At 49.2% G+C, this 23478-nt stretch overlaps 3 protein-coding genes across 8 annotated transcripts in view; all 3 read left to right on the forward strand.

The window, feature by feature from the left end:
- The first annotated feature begins 342 nt into the window (after positions 1 to 342).
- Positions 343 to 2141, forward strand: RIOX1 (ribosomal oxygenase 1). The gene has a single exon (XM_027748424.2). The coding sequence runs from the start codon at positions 343 to 345 to the stop codon at positions 2098 to 2100; it is 1758 nt and encodes a 585-aa protein (XP_027604225.2). The 3' UTR covers positions 2101 to 2141.
- Positions 2142 to 8348: 6207 nt separating this feature from the next.
- Positions 8349 to 13779, forward strand: LOC114002682 (acyl-coenzyme A thioesterase 1). The gene is made up of 3 exons (XM_027748850.2): positions 8349 to 9266; positions 10908 to 11110; positions 12940 to 13779. The coding sequence occupies exons 1-3, from the start codon at positions 8657 to 8659 to the stop codon at positions 13543 to 13545; spliced, it is 1419 nt and encodes a 472-aa protein (XP_027604651.1). The 5' UTR covers positions 8349 to 8656; the 3' UTR covers positions 13546 to 13779.
- Positions 13780 to 15003: 1224 nt separating this feature from the next.
- Positions 15004 to 23478, forward strand: part of DNAL1 (dynein axonemal light chain 1) — a 41134-nt gene continuing 32659 nt past the window's right edge. For 3 of the 6 annotated variants that reach the window (XM_039389040.1, XM_027748878.2, XM_027748870.2), the window contains exons 1-3: positions 15214 to 15559; positions 18349 to 18551; positions 19403 to 19585. In XM_039389040.1, coding sequence (XP_039244974.1) covers positions 15316 to 15559; positions 18349 to 18551; positions 19403 to 19585 — 630 coding nt within the window. In that variant the 5' untranslated portion in view covers positions 15214 to 15315. Of the gene's footprint in view, positions 15560 to 18348; positions 18552 to 19402; positions 23138 to 23478 lie in introns of those variants that run through there. The other 3 variants (XR_005566362.1, XM_039389041.1, XM_027748918.2) reach the window with 3 other exon arrangements.

A 23478-nucleotide genomic window follows, 5' to 3' on the forward strand; every position in this document is an offset into this window, starting at 1 on the left:
TCATTAAGCTGCAAAGTAATTGCAGGCAGTCCAAAAGTATATCCTTACGTTACGCCTTCGGAGAAAAATAACTTTATGAACGTGCTTAGAGCATACGTCCGGAGCGAAGCTTCCCAGACAAGGAACAGATCTGCCTGCATCGGTTCCCAGGGGATTCGTCTCTCCTTTCCTTTTTCGGGCGGGGGGAAGCAAATACGCCCGGCACATTTTAAGCGGACGTGATGACAGAGCCCAAGATACGTTCCGCGCAGCACCACAAGCGCACCCGGGAAATGCCCTTCCGGGGGCAGGCGTGCGGGCTCCGAGCCCCGCGACATCCCGTGCCCGGGGCGCTTCCGGCGGATGCGGCGGGGCGGGGCCTTGGCGGCCATGGCGGCGGAGCAGCGGGAGCTGGGGCGGCTGTCGGCGCTCGCCGTGTACCGCCGGGTAGCGGGGGCCGGGCGGCTGGAGCGGCGCCGCCGCGGGGCGCAGCTTCCCGCGCGCCGCAAGCGGGCCAAGGCCCGGGCGAGGCGCGGCCGAGCGGGAGGCGGCGGCCCGGAGCCGGAGGCCCCGCCTCGGCCGGCGTCGCCGCCCGCCGCGCCCTCAAGCCGCGTGGAGCTCCCGGTGGAGGTCCGCGGGGAGCCTCAGCCCGGGTGGGCGGCCGCTGGGCCTGAGGAGAAGCCACGGGGCGGCCCCGCGACCATCCCGGGTGGCCCGCGGGCGGCGGGGGAAGACGACGGCGGCGGCGTGTCGGGGCTGCTGCGGCGGCTGGGGCGGCTGGAGGACAGCCGGCAGCGGGCGGCAGAGCTGTTCCGCTGGCTGCTGGCCCCGGTGGCGCCAGACGAGTTCCTGGGGCAGCACTGGGAGCGGGCGCCGCTGCTGGTGCGGCGAGGCGACCCCAGGTACTACGCGGGGCTCTTTTCCACGGCCGACTTGGACGCCGCCCTTCGGGACGGCGAAGTGCACTTCGGCACCCACCTGGACGTGACCAGCTACGCCGAGGGCGTGCGGGAAACGCACAATCCCTCGGGCCGGGCCCTGCCTGCCGTCGTCTGGGACTTCTACCAGAACGGCTGCTCCCTGCGGCTCCTCTGCCCACAGGCTTTCTCCCCCACCGTCTGGCACCTCCTCTCCATCCTGCAGGAGCAGTTTGGCAGCATGGTGGGAGCCAACACATACCTCACGCCACCAGGGACACAGGGCTTCGCCCCCCACTACGATGACATCGAGGCCTTTGTGCTGCAGCTGGAGGGGAAGAAGCACTGGCGCGTCTACAGCCCCCGGACGGATGCCGAGGTGCTGCCCCAGTTCTCCAGTCCAAACCTAACGCAGGCTGAGCTTGGTGAGCCTGTGCTGGAGACGGTGCTTGAGGCCGGGGACCTGCTGTACTTCCCCCGTGGCTTTATCCATCAGGGCAACTGTCTCCCTGATGCACACTCGCTCCACATCACTGTGTCTTCCTACCAGGGGAATTCCTGGGGGGACCTTCTGGAGAAGCTCCTCCCAGCTGCCCTGCAGATGGCCCTGGAGGAGGATGTGGAGTACCGGCGAGGGCTTCCCATGGACTACCTGGGGTACATGGGGGTTGCCAACTCAGACGCAGTTGATGCTCGGCGAACAGCCTTTATGGAGAAGGTGCAGAGCCTGATAAAGAGACTCATTGACTATGCACCCATTGATGCTGCCGTGGATCAGATGGCCAGGTCATTTCTTCATGACTGTCTGCCCCCTGTGCTTACACAGAGTGAAAAGGCGCAAAGTATCTATGGCTTCCCAGCCCGGTGGCAAGATGGAGGCCCTCACAATGTTGATATACAGATAACAAAAGACACCGAAATACGCCTCCTCCGCCATGGCATTGTTAGATTATGTAATGAAGAAACAGGTGTGATGCTGTATTACACGACAGAAAACTCAAGAGTGTATCACAAAGAAGAACCCAAGTTCTTTGAGCTAGATCCCGAGTATACAGACAGTATAGAATTTCTGCTGTCTTCCTATCCAAATCACGTCAGTGTGGGTAACCTTCCATGTGAAACCTTGGAGGAGAGGATTTCTCTAGCCACACTCCTGTTTGAGAAGGGCATTCTGACTACGAAGAGGCCTCTGGTGCAAGTGTAACTCTTATTTTTTAACCAAATAAACATACATTTGTTTAGGAAGTGTTCTGTCTTGGTCTTGCCTTACGCCTGCTAGATGTGAATCAGCAGTCCAGGTCCCTGCATCTCATCTGGGGGCAAAAGGGCTATGGTATGGGTAGGGAAATGTTCTGATTACAATGGGTATCTGCTCTAGGAGCAGAGTAGCTGAGTGACTAGAGAAGGGAAAATGTTACTACACCCTAGGTAACTTCAGGAACCTAGTGACCTTTCTTGCAGTCTGTAAATCATCTCTGTATTTTCACAGTATTTTAAAGCAGCCTGTTCTGCTGTGGGAAGTACTCTTATTATTCACAGGCAAATTTGGCGATGGTCAGCATTCTGTGTGCCTGTGCTGTGCCATGCTGCGTAGGCCTTCAGGCCTATGCTCTGTTGTAAAGATCCCTTGGTCACAGAAAAAATTTGTCCAGCTCTTCTTGGAAGTGGAGCTTGCGGGCAGCTCCCACTCAGTTCTAGCAATTACATTACCTATGTGAGCCTGCCCTTATCACACAGTGCAGCAAGATGTCCTCAGGCAAACATGATCTGCTGCATTTGAAATGTTTCAGGCTCACTTGCATCTTCTTCAGTCTGCAAGGTGTCTTAGTAATAAAATAACCTCCCCTACTGGTTTTCCCACAGCAGCCCCTAGCAATGAAATTATTGGTCCTTTCAAAGCAAATGGGGCACCCTCTAATATGGCTTTTTTTGTGCTAGGTGAAAAAAGTTTCATTTAAGGACCTATCAAATTACATGAACACATGCCTGGCTGTGTGGCCAGTTTCCATAAATACCGACAAACCTCTAATATGCTTTTCCTCAATGCTATTTGATCATAGCAGTCAGCAGGTGAGGAATATTCTGTCTTTAAAGCCTCCTGAAGCTATATCCACAAGGAGCAGGGTGTATTACCCTGTGGTACTCTGAGCTGTTGGATCATCAGGGTTTTGCAAGATGGCACACATGCACTTTTAACCGGTTAGGATTTAAGTGTACGCTATGTCCTCCAAGGTCCCATACTTGCAAAAGCCAGTGTGCCAGCCTTTCCTCCCTCTTTTGCCTGTATGCATTTGCTAAATCTTGAAACTCGGGCTGTGTAAAACTGCACAGCACGAGAGCGTGCTGAGGTGCCCTGCAGCCCTCTTTGATCTGTAAATCACTAGTGGCTGGACAGAAATGCTGTTGTCACATGTCCTCTGACCCTTTTGTCGTCCTTAGCAGAGGGTCAGCCATCCTTGTCCCACCATTCATGCCCCTGGTAAATATCTCATGCCCAGTTCCTGGGCTGCTCTGTGTGGCCCCTGTGCAACCACAGGCACCTGCACTGCAGTTTGCTGCTTGGGGGCTTGCGGTGCAGTGCTGCACCAGGAGCTCATGCAGCCCTTCCTATGATGGTTATAAGCACCCCCATGTCCATTTCAAGTACATTAATGACAATCAAAGATGGCACAAATTTTCCTTAGCTTTTCCTTTCCTTGGACCCTGTCTCCTAAAACAACATAATACTTTAGCTGGGATGAGAATTCTGATAATTCCTTCCCAGCTTCTGAATCTACTAAGGAAACTGCCTGGGCTAAACACCTTACACATACTCCTCATGGTTTTACACAGGGCTAGCCAGGCACAAGAGTTTCTCTTTTTTTCTTGGTTCTTTCTCCATAAAGGTATTTCTCACTAAGACTGGTGAGAAGTTGCACTGGGAGGTGCTGGTCCATTATGATCCCAGAAAAGCACTTTTGTAAGAAAAGCACTCACATTCTGTAAAGTATCTAAAAATGCTATTTATTAGAGCTAACACTAAAAAGAGACTAGTATAGATAATCTTACACCCCTTTAGATGCTGAGAACCCTGAGCAATGAAGCATGTGACAGGACTCCACCCCACATGCAGCATATCATGCAGACATGGTCCATAGCAGATTCTCCCTTCAGTCTTTTAGGGTATTGTAAGATTTTTGTATAAGGAAACAGCTCTATTTATCACGTCTACAGTCAAAGAGAGACAATGTTTGCATGGGAATATCTTGCTGCACTGTTGGACAAGGGCAGGGCCACAGGTTGTGTAACCACAGGTACTGACTGGAAGCTGCCTGTGAGCTTCTGTGTAAGGAAGAGATGGCTGAGTTTCCCATAAGGCTTGGAATCTGTGCAGCACAACACAGGCCTGAAGGCCACATTGTAAGGACAGTGCAGCACAGCACAGCACAAGCATCAAAGGCACAGGGCAGTGTTGTGTCCTCCAGAGGCTACACCATGGCTATTGGAGGGGAATGTTCTGCATGCTCTAAGGCAAGGCAAGGCAAGGACCATGCTGAGAGTTCCCTCACACAGTTCCAAACAGCACAGAAACACAAACGAAGGTACAGGGAGCACATCCAGCAACTTTTCCAAGAGGAGCTGTGCAGGACAGAAAAGCTGTGAGAGAGCCGGATTTTATTTGCTTTTGTAATCAGCCCCTCGGGGCATTGGTACAGCATCTTTTTGAAGGATACAAGAGCCATTGGCTTCACGATAACCACACGGGGCACAGAAAGTGGGGGGCAAAGCCGGCCGTCCCACCTGGGCAGGAGGAGGAGGCAGCACTCCATGACTGGCTGCCCAGGCATAAGAAGCCAGAACATCCAGCTTAAATACAGTCATGATGCAGCTGAGTGGATCACAGAAGCTGCAAATTGCTCCCAGCCTTCTTTGCTGAGCATGGTTGTGGTCATGGCAGACAAGGTTTCTCCTATCCAGTGTTTCCACATCACTCACTTATCATCCCTGGCCCCTTTCATATGCCTCTCGCCTGCCGCCTGCAGCCACTTTGATGTGCCTGTCACTCTGCCAGAGTTATCTCTGGGGAAAGCTGTACAAATACTCACCTGGCATGGCTAGCATCTACCAGAATGCTTGCCTAGGAAAGGAGAAGGATCAAACAGATATGCACTGGAAGGGTAGAGGATGAGGTTCTATTCAGGTACCATCATCTGGAGTGCCAGAGATGGTGTCTGAGACATATAACAAGGTGGGCAGAAGTGGAGAAGAGAAACATGCATTTTTTGAAGCAGCCTTCATGAATTGTCATCACATGCCCCCATATGACCCCTTAGTCTAAGAAGGGTAAAGAAAAAAGCCTTTACCCATAGCTAACTGTGGAAGCTGACCTCGGCTGGCTGCTGGATACCCACCTAGCCACTCTCTCAATCCCCTTTAGGAATAGGAGAGGTGAAGAAACTAAGATGAAAAACCTCATGGCTCAAGATAAGGATGGGGTGTAATTCATCAACTAACACCATGGGCAAAACAGACTTGACTTAGAGAAGATTAATTTAATTTATTGCCAGCTAATAACAGAGTAGCACAGTGAGAAATAAGAACACAACTAAAAACACCTCCTCCCCATCTTTGGGCAGCATTAAGTCTGTCTCTGAGCTGGCTAAAACTGTCCCTGTCCAATATGGGGGAAGCCCTGGTCTCTTCTCACAAACCACAATTTCCCACTACCAAAACCTTTCCACCATAGCTCTGGATAGCCTTACTTTTGTTTTGCAACCAACGCTCAAATGGTATCATTATGCTTGCTCTCTCTTGGCTATCATCAAGGAACATTTTGCATGGGAATGGAAACAATTTGTGCGTAGGAGGTTCCTGTTATTTGTCCAGAAGAAAAACTAATCATTGCCATCACTTTCTTCATGCAGTTTTGCAAATTCTCAGCATTAGACAATGTTCCCCTCCATGAACCAGCTGTCACGCTTTTCAGCTCACTACTGATGAGCATTTCCTCCCATGTGCCAGGTGAAGGGGCCAGGGATTGGCCTGCTTGGTTACTCCAAAGGAGGCGAACTGTCTCTCGCCATGGCTGCCTTCCTGAAGAACATCACAGCCATTTGCTTCCCTCAATGGCCCTGTGGCTGCTACATTTATTCCTCTCTGTTACAAGGATAAAACCATCCCCATTTTGACCACATATGAACAACATATCAAGGTCACCGATTCCAATATTCTTGATTGTTCTGATGTCCTTATTGACCCTTTTCAAGCCCCTGGCAACCGAAGCCTGATCCCAATAGAGAAAGCTGAGGCACAGCTACTATTCATCACGGGACAAAATGACCATGTTGTCAAAAGAAAGTATTATGCTACTGAAGTCTGCAAGCTTTTGCAGGCTCAAGGGAAGGAAAATTTTCAGATTCTATCCTACCCTGGAACAGGGCACTGCATATACCCTAGCTTTTTCCCTTTGTACCCCATAGGAAACCATCCCGTTTTTCACAAGCGGGCAGTCCTGGGCGAGGAGTTCGGGGCTTATTCTAAAGCTCAGGTTCATGCTTGGCCACAGATCCAGGCTTTTTTCCAGAAATATTTAAATGACAAGTAATGTGCAACAAATGCAAGCAACACACAACTTTGAACAACCAGATCTGATAAATTCTGTTACAGTTATCAATCTAACAGCTTGTCTCAGCTGTACAACTACAGTATCTTCCATGAGTTTACGCATCCATGACTCAGAAAAGAAAGGGGTTTGCCTTTTCTCTTCTTCCCTGAACCTTTTTGTTCAAGTGTCAAGAAAATGCATGGCATTTTTTGCCTTTTATAAAACACCTCATGTGCCAAATGTGCTGTTATGTTTCGGGGGGGGGGAGGTTCTATTCTCCTAATGCATTCTTGACAGTACTTTCCATATCACTGTGGTCTCTACATGTACACGCTATCCTCAGCTCATACTTGAAAGCAACACCTCCCAAATCACAATTCTGGAGCAGGGATTTCACTGTTGTTATGGTGAATGTCTCATTGCAAATGGAAATGTCTCTGATCTCTGTGCTGCTGGGAGTGTGCAAAAATGGATGCTATAGCCAGGTTGCTGGACTGTTTCTGGTTTACCCTTGGGGAAGGTTGTTTGCCTTCTTCCATCTCCCCTTCACAATGCTGTGTTCTGGCTAGTGGATACTTCTGGCTCCAAGATGTAATGTAAAAAACTTCCTGCTGAATTTACAATCATTGTGATCTTCTCCCACATGATGTGGAACATTTTAATCTTTGTTATTGGGTTGAGAATTGTAATAAAGGACTGAGATTTGAAAGCCATGGAATCATTTGTTCTGCTTTGGTTAGAAGCAGGGTTTGCAACTTGACCACTCTCTCATCCCAGGGTGAAACCTTGGGATTGCAGAAGCTTGGGATCAAGGGCTGCCCAGGTAGGAACAGGACACCATAGAAGATAGCCCTCTTACCTTCACTCTTCCACTCCTCTTGTGTCACCAAGCATAGAGGAGAAGGAATGCTGCTGAAGCCTCCAGGACCTTTTCCCTTAGCATCTGCTCCAGCCTATGGTCAAGCTGGTGATCAAATCCAGTACTGTAAACCAAGGATTGTTCTTCTCAACAACAGGAGTAGTTTCCACACATTGAGGGCTAGACACCAGACAACATGGCCAAATGCCAGATGACAAAGCACCTCATCTGTTTAGGAGAGAATGGGTAATCTCCAGAGGGAAGGAAAGACTGCTGAGACTCTGTCCAACACCTCTGACCACTTAGTATTTCCAAACAGGACAATGCTGAGGATTCCCTCAGATGCTTCCACTTGTTTCACACCACTAAGTCACACATGAGGAGTTCAGAGTGTGAGGCACCCCTACCTGCATCTCCAGGAAGACTCGGGGAGCCTAAGGAAACAGCTGTCCCTCTGCAGCTCCTTTTGGGTCAGAAGATCCAGCTCTGGGCAAGATGGACTGAATGGCCTTCTTTTTTTAAAACCTTGCAAAATCCATTACTAGAAGAGCCAGATATTTCCTGACCTACCTAAAGAGCCTGTGAAAGCACTCCCTCTTCATCCCTCCTGCACTACTGATGATCCTGACCATCCTTCCCAATTCACCTGGCTGTGCAGCTGCCAGGGCTGAGCAGAGCCTGGTGGAGACATAAGCCACCTTGCCCATGCCTTGGGGCAACCAATACAGAGGCAGAAACGGCAAGGAGAGGCGAAGCACTGCCGAGCTGGTGCTAGTGTGGCTTCTCCCCGCCCCGGCTGGGGCTGACCCACGCTCCGGTCTCTCGGCTGAGCGGCACAGCACAGTTCGGCCCTACTCGGGGTCGCTGCCGGCGAGCAACAGCTCCGAGCTGCCCTATCTCGGTCGGTCCCACACAGGCCCTTCGCTGCCCAGACGGTGAATCCCGACTGCGATTCTGCTCGGTGGCTCCTCAACGCCTCTGCCCGTCCTGCCCCGCGTGTCCCCCCGCCCGCAGCCACCGTCCGGTCCAGGGGAGCTCGGGGGGACACTGAGGAGCTCTCTGGGGCCAGGACAGGTCGCAAGAACTCGGCAGTTTGACAGAGAACCCTCCCATAGCCGGAAGGGCAGGGTCGAAGACAGAGGAGAGGCGAAGAGTAGGCGGGCAGGGCGGCAGGGAAGCAGGCCGGCGGGGCGAGGGACCTACCGCCCCGCTCCTGCCCGCGGGGTCTTACAGCGGCACTCCGGGATCGATCCCGACTCCGGTTCCGCGGGGACCCGCCCCAGAATCCGCCCCCAGAGGCGGGAACTACCCGGGGCAATGTGGCAGATCACTGCCCGCTCCCTGCGCCGGGCCAGTTCCCGCAGCTGGCAGAGGCGACAGCCCTGGCCCGGCCCCGCGCCTGCAGCCCCACGGTGCCGCAGCCCCGCGTGGACCCCCGGGACAGCCTCTGCCCATGGACTCGCCTCCATGGCCCCCTCCATCCGCCTCTCGCCCGCCACCCGCAGCCTCTTCGATGAGCCGCTGGCCATCGCTGTGCAGGGCCTCGGCCCGCGGCAGCAGGTCACACTGAGGACATCCTTGCGGGATGAGAAGGGGGAGCTCTTCCAGGCCAGTGCCCGCTACCAGGCGGGGGACGACGGGGAGCTGGACCTCGCCCGCTGTCCTGCGCTGCCGGGAGGCAGCTTCTCTGGCCTGGAGCCCATGGGGCTGCTCTGGGCTTTGCAGCCCCAGAGGCCCTTCTGGCGGCTGGTGAAGCGGGACGTTCAGAGCCCCTTCCTCCTGCAGCTGGAGGTGTTTGAGGGCCACGGGAAGCCTCCAGGGCGGCTCCTGGCCCAGGCGCAGCACGAGCGGGCGTTCCTGCGGGACGGGGTGCGGAGAGTCCCGGTGCGAGAGGGGAGGATCCGGGCGACGCTTTTTCTGCCCCCCGGTGAGTACCGGCCGTGCCGGGCTCCTTCTCCCACTGGTGTTGCTCTGCTTTCGGCCCCGCGCTTCCAGGCCCGGAGTGCGACCCCTTCCAGGCTTCCCCTGAGGACAAGGGGAAGCCTCGCCCTGCCAGCTGGCACTATACACTTCTCAAGGAGCAGTCTGATCAGCCCAACCCTCTTTGGTCTGCTGGGTACACTCATTACGTAGAGCAGCTATATGTGCTGAAGCACACTTCAGTTTATTTAATTGATTCTTACTGGACATGAAAGCATTTATCACAATACCCTTCTTGTTCCCAAATGCTGTGGGAGGTGGTGTCAGCCAGTCTTCAAGATACCTTTCCTCTACCTGGCTGTTTCCCAGGGAATTCAGCTAGTAATTCTTTGAGTAAATAGAAGGTTGCTCTCCCAAACTATAGCGTTCAAGCCTGCTGCTTCCCTTTCCAGCCTCTCCACAGATCCTGAACTCAGTTATATTCTAGTTGCTGAAGCCCAAGGCAATCCAAGCTGCCTTTTGGTGCTACATTTGTCCCCAATTCTTCCTTGTTTGTGAGCAGAAGATTAAGGAAAGTATTAGACAGGTTTGCTCTTACAGTATTTTTGTCAGAAAGTAATCATTACTATGGTCTGTGAGGTTTTCAGATTGCCTGACAAATGCTGTGTTGTCCTCCCAGCAGCTGTCCAGATTTCTGCTAGTTGGCTGTAGGAAACCTCATTCCCTTGGTTGAGTGGTTTGCAGCAGCTGCACCACTGCCACACCCCAGCTTTCCTTCCCCCTGTGATCCAGAGGCTTTCACCAAGCATGTCTCTGGAACCTCATGTACTCAAAGAGCTCCTCTATGTATCATGTGCTTTCCCCTTTCTTCCCTGTCTGTCCCTGGCAACTCCTCCATGACAGCGCTAAAATCATACGTGCTGTCCCAGCCAGTGTCCTGGGCTCTGACTGCGCTGTAGCCTTGAGGCTGGAGGTGAATTTCCTGTTCTTCTTGCTTGTTGCCCATGTTCTCCATGTTAGTCTGCAGACACCTGAGGGAAGCCTCACCTTCCCTCCTGAGCAGGAATGGGAGTCTCCCTCTTGGCCTCCTCCTTTCCATATTTTGTTAGCGGTTTGCGGCAATCCCTCAGCTTTGGACTTGTCCCCTGATGAACCTAATGTAAAGGTTCTCTTACAAGGTTAGCAAGGTTAGTTTCAGATACTTTCTTCTCTTAATCCCAGAATAAATGGCCATAGTACATTTACACTGAAACTGAGAAGCTGAAATCATCAGAAGAGATTTTTTTTGATACTGAGAAATGCAGCAAGGAAAAGCCTCCTGGGTATAATTCAGAGCTTGATAGCTTTGCAGTGAATTTACATGATACAGAAACTAGTTGTGACTGTCAAAAGATCAATTCTCTTCCAGCCACATGTTCCCTGATGTTATCCAGAACATTACCAGGCCTGCTAATTTTTGCTGGCTTGTTTAATATTGAAGCAATGTAGCCATTTAATTAAAACTGGCACAGTAGTTTAGGACCCTTAACACCATTCTGCTGCTTTAGGTTTTTTTCTTTTTTTAAAAAGACACATTCCCAGGCCTATGATATTGGCATATAACTTAAGAATTGTGGGCTAATGTGTCCTGTTATATGGTCTCTCGCAGGAAATGGCCCCTTTCCGGGAATTATTGACTTATATGGAACTGGAGGAGGACTCCCTGAATACAGGGCATGCCTGCTGGCCAACTATGGCTTTGCTGTGCTGGCTCTGGCTTACTACAGCTATGAAGATCTCCCCAAAGAGATGAAGGAATTCCACCTGGAATATTTTGAAGAAGCTGTAAACTACATGTTACAACACACCCAGGTTGGTTTGTTCATTGACTCACTACAGTGAACTCTCATTATTTCGGTCCTGTCAGACTACAGATGGGGCAGAGCTGCTGTATTTAAAATAGCATCACTGTTAAGTTGGCTGTGATTAATTTGTTTGATATCTTTAATTCCCATTACAATGGCTCTCTGGCAGCTTGTTCCAATTCTTCCTTTTGAAGTGGCCAGGAGAAACAGTGACACATAAGTAACATACTGGTAATTTCTACTCCATTCAACCCAGTGTCATAACTAGGGCGCTAGTTGCCTGGAGACTTATTTGACTTCCAGCAGGGCTTTTAGGTTTATGCTCTGTAGAATGTCCTGCAGATCTTAATGTCCTTTTCAGCTGTGGAGCACATGATAACCTTCTGTGATACAAGTCTCAAGGAAGTCCAGCAGTACACATTTGTTGCTGTGTATTTTCATCATCATGGCTGGGCTTCGCGAACGAAGATTTAGGAAGGCTCTATCCACATTTGTTACAGGCACGCTGGTGGCTTTTATATGCTGTTAGAATCACTCCAAATGTTGTTATTTGGTGAGTGTGGGTTTTAGTAACTGCTTGTGCACTTAGGGATCCTTCTAAGTCAACACCTCTTGGAAGAGAACCTGCTTGGTTCTGCATCTCCTTGCAAGAAGCTGTGCATGACAATAGCTAGAACTGCACAAGGCAATACTTGGTTTCTCTGGAGAATGAAAACAAATACCTTCCTCAACCTCAGAAAGATGAGTAGATGTTAAAGGTCTTGGTTGCTTTTCAGATGCCTTAACCTTAACTGCTCATGCCACCTCTCTGCCCAAAAAAATCTGAAAATTGCTTCCACCTGCCTTTTTTTTTTTCCCTGAGAGCAGTACTATTGCCTCCCATTAACACCTTCAATGATACCCTCATCATGTTTTTAATGCGTTGCAAAGTTTCATCTGTATTTTCTAATTTCTCCCTTTCCATGTTTCAAAGTCAGTGGGTTTGGAGCCTATTACACTGGTGATAAGATACAAAAGATACTAAATTTTGATGCTGTCTCAGACCTTTTTGCTCCTAAGGGTCTTTGGATTTTGAAGCAGTTGTGGTATTAGCTAACCTTCTTTCAATATCCTTGGAGGCTTTCAATACCTTGTAAGGTCATTTAATTTTTCTATTCTAGTTAATTTGCCTTGTGTAAAAGAAAATGAAGGTAACCTATTCTAGATTGACTCCGGAGGACTGTACAATTCTCTTAGAAAAATGGGTTTAATAGGTTATTTTTTTTAAGATACATTTTAATGAGTAAGGTACCTCAGAATGCTTCCTGTGAGTTAGACACCAAGCATACCGGAGAAGAGGGAGAGCAGCTGATGCGGAGCCTGCCACTCCATGTTATCTTCTTAATAGGGAAACCAAAGACAGTGGTTGAGTATAAGAAATACATTATCATAAGTGATGACAATATCATAGTCATTGCTGACTTTGAGCATTTTGCACTGAAAGAAAGTATTTGTAGAAGAAGCCTCCCCTTCTCCTTCCCTCTTCTTCTCTCAACTGCCTTATAGGCAAAGTGAATTTGGGACTGCACATCTGCAAACACACTGTATTCTCTGCTTCAGCACTGAACCCTGTAGCTTTGTTAGGTGATGATGCTGAAGTCCCAGTAGGGCTTAGGACCATAAATCAAACACAGAACAGTGCCTAGGGTCCCTCAGATGTGGGCCCTGCAAACAGGACCTTAGATGCCTGTACTTGGGGTCCAAATCTGGGACAGACACGGCTGTGAACGTGGCAACATCTTAAAGAAGTGGCACGCTTTGGTTCATTGCTTGTGGTTTCTCTTCTCTCACCTCCAGGTTAAAGGTCCAGGAATTGGGTTGCTTGGAATCTCAAAGGGTGGTGACCTGTGCACCTCCATGGCCTCCTTCCTAAAGGGCATCACGGCCACTGCCCTTATCAACGGCTCAGTGGCAAATGTGGGTGCAGTGCTCCGCTACAAGGACATCACCATTCCACCTCTTAATATCAATTTGAAACGCATCAAGGTCAGCAAGTCTGGGATTGCTGATATTTTTGATATATTGAACAACCCACTAGAAGGGCCTGACCAGCAAAGCTTTATCCCTTTGGAGAAGGCCGAGTGTCGCTTCTTGTTCATTGTTGGCCAGGATGATCGTAACTGGAAAAGCGAATTCTTTGCAGTTGAGGGGAGCAAACGTTTGCAAGCTCATGGGAAGGAAAAGCCTGAGATAGTCTGTTATCCTGGAGCAGGGCACTACATTGAACCTCCCTTTTTCCCAATGTGTGCAGCCTCAATGCACCTGCTAGTTGGCAAACCTGTCGTGTGGGGAGGGGAGCCCAAGGCACACTGTGAGGCACAGATAGATGCTTGGCAGCAGATCCAAGCTTTCTTCCGGAAACACCTCACAGGCAAGCCATCTGGAACATCCAGTAATCTGTGATGTGAAGTAGATTACAGATGAAGATGCTGGTGTCTCAAGATTGCTTTGTTAAATGGCTCAGAATGAGAACAAGGAACATCAGAGAATAAGCTATTGGGTTTCCTGGAGGATGACAGCGGGTGAAAGCATGAAAGCTGCTTTGTTTTTACACCCTCTTCTAACCTTGGTTAGAGGTTCTTAGCCTCCTGCTTTGTGCAGTATAGGATTAAAAGCTGTGGAAGACAAATGTGGTAAGGCTGGGTGTTCTTTGAATGTGAAATTAAGTGGAAGGTAACTTATCTAAGCTGAGAACTGGGGTGAAAATGTACCTTGGCCTTCTCAGAGGAAACATATGCCATTGCCTTTACCAGAGCCAGCTTTGTGTGCTCGTTCCAGTGTTCTAGTTTTTCTGGAAGCAGCAGTTCTCTCTTCCTGCCTCCAGTATTCTTTCTGTTCTCCCTGTGCACGTCCCTCTCCTGTGTTGCTCATTCCCCTTCTCTCACACCACTAAAATGCCTTAACAATATCTAATATTCACTTAGCAAAAGCAGCAGTAATGTGCCTGCTCCTCAGGTAGCAAATCTCCCGTTCATAGACAACAACAGCCCCTAGCCTGATGTGACATTCTGGGCACATGCAGTAGAAATGAGACATTTTAACAGTTTTTGAACGTCTGTAAGCATGAGAAAACAAAAGACCTGGCCCTGTCGGTAGTCATCCTGGAGCCGCTCTCGGGCATCTCCTCAGCTGGGCTGAGTATCCGGTCTAGGTTCGCAGCGCTGTTGGAGGGTAGCGTCTTCCTGCCTGTACATTCCCTTAGCGCCTGCTTCCAAAAGTTACGGGGAACAGTCCGGCTGCGGGGCTGGCTCGGCGGCTCCACGAGGCGCCGGGTGCTGTGCAGGGGTAGGCGGGCTGGAAGGGGCGGTGGAGCGGCTGCCGTGCTGTGCCGGAGCCAGGCTCCGGCCGCATGTCTGGTTCTCTCTGAGCAGCGGGGGCAGCGGGGCGAGCTGTCAGCCCCGCCGGGGATCCTCGGTAACGTTCGGCACCCAGGGGCAGGGTCGGAGGAGAAGGCGCTGGATGTTGTCGGCGAATTTGCGCTGCTGTATCCGAACACTTTGCACCCCCCAGTGCCTGACAGCGCGCGCGGGCCGCATCCAGCCTCGGCTGCTCCCCGTGCGTCAGGCGGGCTTTTGCATTCCCTGTGTTTGTAATAGCTTAAAGTGAAACTTTAGCCGCTGCCCACGGCTCGCTGCCCCAGTCTGTTGGACGGCTTGGGAGAGACTGGAGCGGGCCGCGGCTGGCGATCCTTCCCCGGCTGGCTGCTCCAGTCGCTTGGATGATTTGGGAGAGGTGGGAGCGGCCCGGAGCTGTCCACCTTTCCTGGCGGCGGGGAGGGGCTCTTCTCTCGATTGGGGCCGCCTGGAGGGGGCGGCGGCCGCGGTACTGATATTGCGGGTGGCGCGGCGGCTCCGCGCAGCTTCCGCCGCCGCCGCCATGTGGAGAGCGCTCGCCGCCGCTTCCGCCGCCCCGCCGCGGGCCTTGCTGCGCGCCCGGCCGTCCCGGCGGGCGGCCAGCCTGGCCGTGTCCCCCGCCGCCGGCCCGGCCGACGAGCGGGTGGAGACGCGGGTGGCGGGGCTGAGCCCGGGGCAGCCGGTGACTCTGCGGGCCCTGGCGGCCGGTGACCGCGGCTGCCTCTTCCAGTCGTGCGCGCACTATCGAGCGGACAGCCGCGGGGAGCTGCACCTGGGCACGGACGCCTCCCACGGCGGGGACTACACCGGCGTGGAGCCCATGGGGCTCTTCTGGAGCCTCGCCCCCGCCGCCATGGAGCGGCCGTACCAGCGGCTCGTTCCCCGCAGCACCGACGCCCCGATGAAGGTGGAGGTGTTGGTCCACCAGGGCCACAGCCCGCCTGGCGCTATGCCCGGGCCAGTGGTGGCCAAGACCGAGGTGGAGAGGTGGTTCATGGCCCCCGGCGTGCGAAGGATCCGGCTGAAGGAAGGAGTCGTAAGGGGCTCCCTCTTTCTGCCGCCGGGTGAGTGTCCCGGCCGGAGGCCTTCGCTCCGGGGCCGGTGGAACCCCCCCAGTTTCTCTGACCAGAGCAGGGAAAGTCTCGCAGAACAGAAACATACATATGCCACCCACGGAATCCGTATTCTGTCAATGAGCGGAACGCCCTCCTGCAGACAGGTGGCCGGTTTTTTTCCCCGAAACCTTACGGAAACGCTCCCGAGTGCTTATCGGGACAAGGCCCGGCTTGTGCGTGTCCTGATCCTTCTCTGCGGCACGGGGCAGGCGGCTCTTGCGGGACGGGAAGGAGCTAAAGGAGAACAGGGGTTCTAGAGTTTACTATATCGCTGCGCTCTGCCTGCGGTTTTTCAGTAGGCTGGATGTTTGTTCTGGTCTACCAGAATATGTAACATTCAGAAAAGCTGGTGCGTTTCATTGTGTGAGACTGTGCTGAATGTCCCACTCAGAGGCATTTTTCTTCTATGTGAAACACATGCCCGTAAGCAAAGCAATAGAAGAGCTTCTAGAAAATACACTTATTCCCCCTCTGTTACATCGGAGCCAACGCTGAGTTAGTAGTTGGGTTAGTTTTGTGGTAAACAGGCAGAATAGATTTATCAGCAAGTTTTGCCTGTTCTGCTTGTGGGATGGTTGTGCTTTATGAGGTGTGATATTCTGATGGGCTCCTACTGGTATTGGAAAACAAAACTTTACACCAGTGATGTCATTTGTATGCTTTAGCCATGATCTAAACTTCTTGTAGTTCCCTGACTGTTGTGCTACAGGAACTGCCCTCCACATTACCTCTAATTTAAATCTACTTGGTTCAGCAGCTCCTGTAAGTATCACTACAGTATTAAGTATTTAAGTATTTTCAGTGAATTTCCAAACCAATATTTTTTTTATCTATTTAGATGTGGATCCAAAGTTCACTGGAGAAAAAAACAACAGAGATTGAACTTTGAATTTCAGATGTTTAGTCAGCATGCTGGATTTTCCATTTCTGAGATGTGATTGTTTTGCTATCCTGCCTTAGAAGATGAGTTTGATTTCTGCTGAGCTCAGTGGAAATCTAGAGATCTGCAAGAGAGAATTGTATTTTCCGCTTTAGCAAGTTTGGCATTGTAATAGTGTGGAAAAGTCTGGAATCATTGCTTAAATGATATTGGCATCCCTCGTGATGGAGGATCCAGTTACAGCATTACTATCATACCCTCCTTTGCTCCAGGGACAAGAAAATGTTAATACTATTAAGATAGGAATCTTAAATGTGAACCATTCTTAGTAAAAGCGAAATGATGTAAGTGGGCTTATGCTGTAATTTTAATATGAAAAATTTCTAAATTTGCGCATAAGAGTTAAGATGTGTTTCTTTGGTTTTAAACGGCAGTAAATTTGTCTATCGTGTTTTATCCTGCTTTTCAGTGAGCTATGCAGAAACTATACTTGGGCATGTGTAGGCACTCAGGGAGGCAGTCCAGGATCCTTGCATAAGTTTAAGTTTCTCTTCATGAGAGAAACAGTCGTGCTTGACTGTGTTCTGATTACATGTTCTTGCTAGGAAGCTTTCTGGGTAGGGGTGATAAATTACGTATTTTCCAGCCATGTAGGCTGACTGCTGTTAGCTGAAGGTTCCTGTTGATCATGGCATTATGATAAATTTATCTCAACATATTTTCTCTCAAGAATATTGAACTTCTATGAAAAAAAGATCAGAACTGAAAGAGAACACAAAAGCATAGTTCAGTCCCTTTCTGACTTCCTAATGCTTTAATTTAGGAGGTTTCCACCATCTAGCATGTCTTGTCCAAAACTTCCTTTTCTCAAGTGTGTTGAAGTCAGAGATCTTTTCTTTAGTGCATACAGGTAATGTCAGAGAGTTAGCACTCTCTTGCACAAGCGGGTCCTTTTTGCGAGATGGTTGTAGTGAGCTGGATCCAGGTATATCAGAGGTGACATCTTGTGGCCAGGGGAAAAAAAAAGAAAAAAAAGAAATTGCTTGCTTGGGGTCTTTATAACTCCACGAGGTGGTATCCTTAACCTTTTAACCCAAGATCTGCTGGCTTGGAATACAAACGTGATACAACACAACCTTGGCTGCAAACACATGGCTGCTTAAAATTGCAGTTCTGATTATTTCTGTAGTTTTGTGGGACAAATTGTACACATGTATGTCACGTTTATCTGTATGTCAGTCATGCACGTGTAACCACACCCATACAGCTCTCAGTTTTACCCTCTGTCTGGTCACATCTGCAGTAGCAGTTCTCCTACCAAGTGTTACAGTGCTGATGTTGAGATAGAGCTAGTTAAGTCCAGTTGATTTTGTTTAGCAGTTGGTGTCTCTTTGCTGTGCTTTGCTCAATGCAGTTTATTCCAGAGTTTACATAAGTTTTGTAGAATTGACTTTGAGGGATTAGTGCTCTTTGCTCATTACTCATGAGCTTGCACTTTGTTAATTAAGATGTGACATATTTGTGGGGAAAATAGCAGACTTAGGGTATGATTGTTCTGAAGGCAGGAGGTTAAGACCATTGAAAAATACATTTAGAACAGTTGGTTTTGATTTTTTTAAAGAAAAAAAAGTCTAACTTCACATATTTTTGCAGGAATTTAAAGGCCTATTCTTAGTTTGAAATAGCTGAAATGGGATACAGCGCTGGTTCTCTTCATCTCTGCTGCGCAAATGGAAAAGTAATGAGCATTAATAGCAAATGTCTTAAGCATTCTGTATTTTGTTGTTCACTCTTCACCAGATAGTTTTTAGTGTCCTGTTTGTTAACTTGTCCTCTGTACCACTTCTTTTTAATATAGGGGATGGCCCCTTTCCAGGAGTGATTGACATGTATGGTGATGAAGGAGGCTTGATTGAACTTAGATCCGGTCTCCTGGCTACCCGTGGTTTTGCTGCTCTTTCTCTGCCATATTTTGACTTTGAAGATCTTCCTAAGGTCATGAAAGAACTCAAACTCGAGTACTTTGAGGAGGCAGCTAGATTCCTACAGCGTCACCCAAAAGTGAGTGTAATGAGAGATCTCTTGGGACAAGGGATCAGCAGTCATGCCCAAGTGGTGGTGGTGATTGTTTTGGTTTTTTTTGTTTGGTTGGGTTTTTTTGAGTATCCGTTTCTGCTGGGCAGGTTTAGGCCTAATAGTGAGAAAATTGTAGACGCTGCATAGGTGGCTATGCATATGACTGTGAGAGTGAATTTATTCCAGCACAAACTGTCTGTTAAATAAAGTCATGCTAGAAACTAGAAGACTGCTGATCATTAGGATGGTGAAGTGCTGGAATATCCTCCAAACAGGAGCAGTGGTGATAATTTTTTTTTTTTTTAATAAAAGCAATTAGTTTAAGAGAGGATGATACAAAACTGCTCAACAGTCATTGAAAGAATGGATTCAATGGTTTGGGATGTTGCTTTCAGTTTTACTTTCCAGGCTAGAAAAAGACAAGATTAAATGCTACTTACTAATCCTTCAAATGCAATTTGTAAGGTTACTTTATTTGCCTGAGACAACATGTGCTTGAATTTCTTGCTACCTGTTTTGGGAAAAAGAGAAAAATTTTGTATCAACATATGCAGTAGGGCCCAGGTGAGGATCAAGTGATGGTACATCTTATGCCTGTCTCTGAGATTTTCTGTGGGGTTTGACAGCTCTTGATGTCTTTGAAAAATAAGACAGTAAACAGAGGGAGGAGCCTGGGTCCAGGCTGTAGCTTTCCAACAGGTCACATCAATAATTAACCTAACCTTTCCCTTTTTTAATAACACAACTCCATAGTCACTTAATGGCTAATTGCATTATAATGCATACTTCCTTTATTCTTTTCTTCCTCTCTTCTCCACCCCCTATCTTGTCTGAAGGTGAAAGGACCAGGAGTTGGAGTGATTGGGACTGGAAAAGGGGCAGAATTAGCACTCTCCATGATCACCTTCCTGCCAGAAGTCGTGGCTGCTGTCTCCATCTCTGGCTGTAGTTCAAACACAGTTGCAGACCTCCATTACGGTGAGATGACTCTGCCTGGGCTGCGTTTTGATATGAACAAGGTCAGTGTCTCTGACACTGGTGTATTTGATATTTTTGAAGCTCTGGAGGATCCAATGAGTCCTGCTAATTCTCCTTGCATGATCCCCATTGAAAAAGCAGAAGGACACTTTCTCTTAGTGGTAGGGGAAGATGATCGTATGTGGAAGAGCTCCTTATATGCTGAGCTGGCAATCAGGCGTCTACGCCAGCATGGGAAAGAGAACTTTGAACTCTTGAGTTATCCAGGAGCAGGTCACCGAATTGATCCTCCTTCTACTCCATTTTGTCATGTAGCTATGGATCGTGTTTTGGGGGTGCCTGTTCTGGGGGGTGGAGAGAGCAAAGCACATGCCTATGCACAGGAACACTCCTGGGGAAAGATTCAGGAGTTTCTGCGCTTGCATTTGGGATGAACATTTACACACATGCAAGCTGTTGCAGAACTGCAAGGACTGAACTTGAGCCACCAAAATGACTGGTGAATTGGAGGGACTGACTGAGAAAAACCTTGAAATGTGAAATAACCAAATGACTACTTAGCTACAAGTATAAATCCAAAAAGAAAGAGATTTATTTGGATCAGCCTAAGTTATTTTAACTAGGTACACAGAGGAGAAGTGAAACAATAAGCAGGCTGCACTGTGGTATAAATTTGACAGCCCAAAGTGGTCATGATATGAAGAAAAAAGTATCTGAAGAGTGTAGTAGGTACTTCCTTGCTTGCAGTATTTATGACTTGGAGAATGTTCACAGCCAGCCTGCACCCTCAGTAATGACAGACAGGATCACCCCTGGGGAATGACGGATGATAAACTTTGACATCAGAATGATGAATGATTCTGGCTTTGAGTCCTCAGTTACCTTAGCCCAGAACTCAGATTTACAGCCATATACACCTTGGAAATGTTTTGTATTTGCAGGAAGCTGGAGATGTCTATTTGCAGTGAGGATTGTATACTTAGTATACGTTATGTAGTTGGTCTTCTGGTGACACAGGCTGTTTCTTTCCAAGAAAAACTGCCTGTAGCGTAAGAAAATGAAGAGTACTTTTCCTGTCATCCAGGGAGAACAGTGGCACTAGCACTGTATTGTACTGGGGGTGTAACTACTTGTTCCTGTAATGTCTTGGACTGGCATTTGGCACTCAGGGTATTAGAATTCTGTTGGATAGGTTAGAGCATGGCTAAATGCAGCCGGTAAGTAAGGGATTAATTACTCTTGGACCTTTTTAGTAATGATGTCAACAGATGCTGACAGTTGTTCTTAGGGAGGAAGCAGAGTTGAGAGACAAAAAACCTTGCCTGTAGAAGATTTAAACTGACTGTAAAAAGCTGTCACCTTATGGCGATGATTAACTTAGAGTCATAATTCTTAAAAAATAAAGCGCTAAACAAAAAAACCCAACCAAACTAACAGTGCCCTCCAAAAAAACCCTAAACTCAAATCTAGGATATCTTTTCCATCACTGCCTGAGATTTTTTTTTTCATCCTAGTTAATTTTTGGCTAGTACCTTATTTTTCCCTACTATTCAGGTAGAAAGAAACAAGTTCTTCCCAAATCAGTTGATCTGTTTAAAGGGTCTTGCTGAAATGGTGCCAGTGCAGCAGGCCTGTTTAATGAGGACCTCTATCAAGACAATTTCTCCTTCCAAAGTCATTTTGTCAGACCAGTTTGAGAGCTGCCTAGGAAGATACAAACCCTTCATTTCTGGTAATCAGTTTTGTTTTGCTCTCAGGGATCTTCTCTCTCCAGTTAACTGTCATGATGCTGCTGCTCAGGTCTTATTAGCTTTCTGCAACTTATTACTCCTTATCATTTGATTAAAGTCACATGTTCTTTACACACAATCAATGCCAATTGAACAATTTATCCATCTTTACGATTCTTTACAAGAGAAGCCTCATCCTGCTAACTCCACACAAGATGTCTTCATACCTAGTCTCTAAACTTCCTCACTAGCTGGAGAGGCTTTTACCAAGTCATATCTAGTGCTTGAACATCTGCTAACACCAGCAGCTCCAGAAGTCCAGGACCACAGCCTGCTGTGATGTGCTTGTTGGTGTCACTGATACTTGGTACCCTGCCTTTTTTCTAGACTCATTACAAGTGGCAACCACAGAGGAGAGGGTTGTCTGAAGGTTTCTCTTTGTCTGTCTGCCTTGTCCCGTGCATCTTCAGTAGGCAGAGCTGTGTAATTAATTGTGCAAGAGAAGCACCTCCCCTAACCCTCTTTTGTCACTCTCCCAGCGCCAATACCTGTGTCTCCACACCTCAGTCCTACCTCAGCATATGCATTGCTATGCAAGATTGCAATCTGGAGGATCAGGAAGTAAATGTTAATTTATAAATAAAAGCCAGGTAGGTTAAGAGTCCTCACACTTAATTTCTAAAGCACAAGCCTTTAAAATAATTCAGTGTTAGATTTTGTCAGATATATGCCATTTGAAAGAGAAGTAAAACGCTTTATTAAAAAGCAACCTTGCGTAAGAATTTGATGTTAGATTTTTGTTTCTGAATAGTTCATTTGTTTGGAAAACCGGATGATACTTTGTTTAAAAAGGAGGAAAAAATAAAAAGAATGTAATTTTACTTTGAAGATCCTTTTATGAATGGGTCAGGGTATTCCTGGACAAAATAATTCATAGAAGGGCCTGTAGAAAAACAGCCAACTTTTGCACTAGCATTTTGTATATTTACAATGCTACCTGGGGACCAAAGACGCATTGCTGACACAGCAGAAAACAGCTGTTTCCTGAAGTGTACATTAAACTGAGTGTCTGTGGTCTTAGTTAAAGCCACATTATTTATACAGGTTTACATTCAAAGAATCACAGAATTGTTAGGATTGAAACAGACCTCTGGACATCATCTAGTCCAACTGCCCTGCCAAGAAGGGGTCACCCAGAGTAGGATACACAGGAATATGTCCAGGTGGATTTTGAATGTCTCCAGAGAGGGAAACTCCATGACCTCCCTGGGCAGCCTGTGCCAGTGCTCTGCCACCCTCAAAGTAAAGAAGTTCTTCCTCGTGTTGAGATGCAACTTCTTGTGTTTCAGTTTGTGGCCATTGTCACTGGATACCATTCTCTTGACATCCACCTTTGAGATACTTATAGGCCATTGATGAGATCCTCTCTCGGTCTTCTCATCTCTAGACAATTCAGGCTCAGGTCCTGCAGTCTCTCCTCATAAGAGAGATGTTCCAGACCTCTAATCATCTTTATGGCTCTCCTCTGAACCTTCTCCAGTAGCTCCTTTTCTTTCTTGTACTGAAGAACCCAGTACTGGACAGAGTAATTCCTTGCCAGGCAAAGCTCCCATCACATTCCATTGGGACTAGTACTCAGGGGGCTGGATTAGCTGCACCGGCCACCTCTGGGAGGCCTCACAGCCGCCCGTGGGGTCCCACAGCGCCCAGGGCTGTCGCCTTCCCCGGGCCGGGCCCGCATGGCCCCCCGCCCCCCGTCGCGTCCCACAAGGCGCCGCGGCCGCCGCCCCCGACGCGAGTTCCGGGCCGGGGCGTTCCCGCGCCCGTAGCAACCGGAGCGTTCGCGGTAGCAACGGCACCATGGTGGGTCCTGCGGCGGGGGCGGCCGGGCGGCACCGCGGCCCGCCCGCGGCTGGGGGGGCGCGGGACGGACCGGGACCCGGCGGCGCGGGGCTGGTGCCGCGGGTGGTGTGTGAGCGGCGTCCCCCCGGGACCGCTGCCCAGCGGTCCCTGGGCCGGCGGTGGCGGTGGCGGAGCCGGAGCCGGAGCCCTGCGCGGCCGGGCCCTGCCGAGCAGCCTGGGCTCGACGTGAGCTATCCGGGGGGCAGCCCGGGGCTCGGGGCGGCGGCTGAGGCGTGGTGGCCTGATGCTGTGCCTTGGGAAAGGGGCATTTCGGGATAGGCGAAAGAAGCGGGGAGTCTGAG

The sequence above is a fragment of the Pipra filicauda genome, unplaced genomic scaffold, assembly GCF_003945595.2.
Source record: "Pipra filicauda isolate LSUMZ 115617 unplaced genomic scaffold, ASM394559v2 scaffold6_size6359152_pilon, whole genome shotgun sequence".
NCBI classification, from domain to species: Eukaryota; Metazoa; Chordata; class Aves; order Passeriformes; family Pipridae; genus Pipra; species Pipra filicauda.

Excerpts from the sequence above, each read along its gene's own strand:
- RIOX1 (XM_027748424.2), top strand. The coding sequence starts at position 343 with ATGCGGCGGGGCGGGGCCTTGGCGGCCATGGCGGCGGAGCAGCGGGAG.
- LOC114002682 (XM_027748850.2), top strand. The coding sequence starts at position 8,657 with ATGTGGCAGATCACTGCCCGCTCCCTGCGCCGGGCCAGTTCCCGCAGC. Across the intron at positions 9,267-10,907 it reads GACGCTTTTTCTGCCCCCCG|GAAATGGCCCCTTTCCGGGA; the intron begins GTGAGTACCGGC and ends GGTCTCTCGCAG. Across the intron at positions 11,111-12,939 it reads ACATGTTACAACACACCCAG|GTTAAAGGTCCAGGAATTGG; the intron begins GTTGGTTTGTTC and ends TCTCACCTCCAG.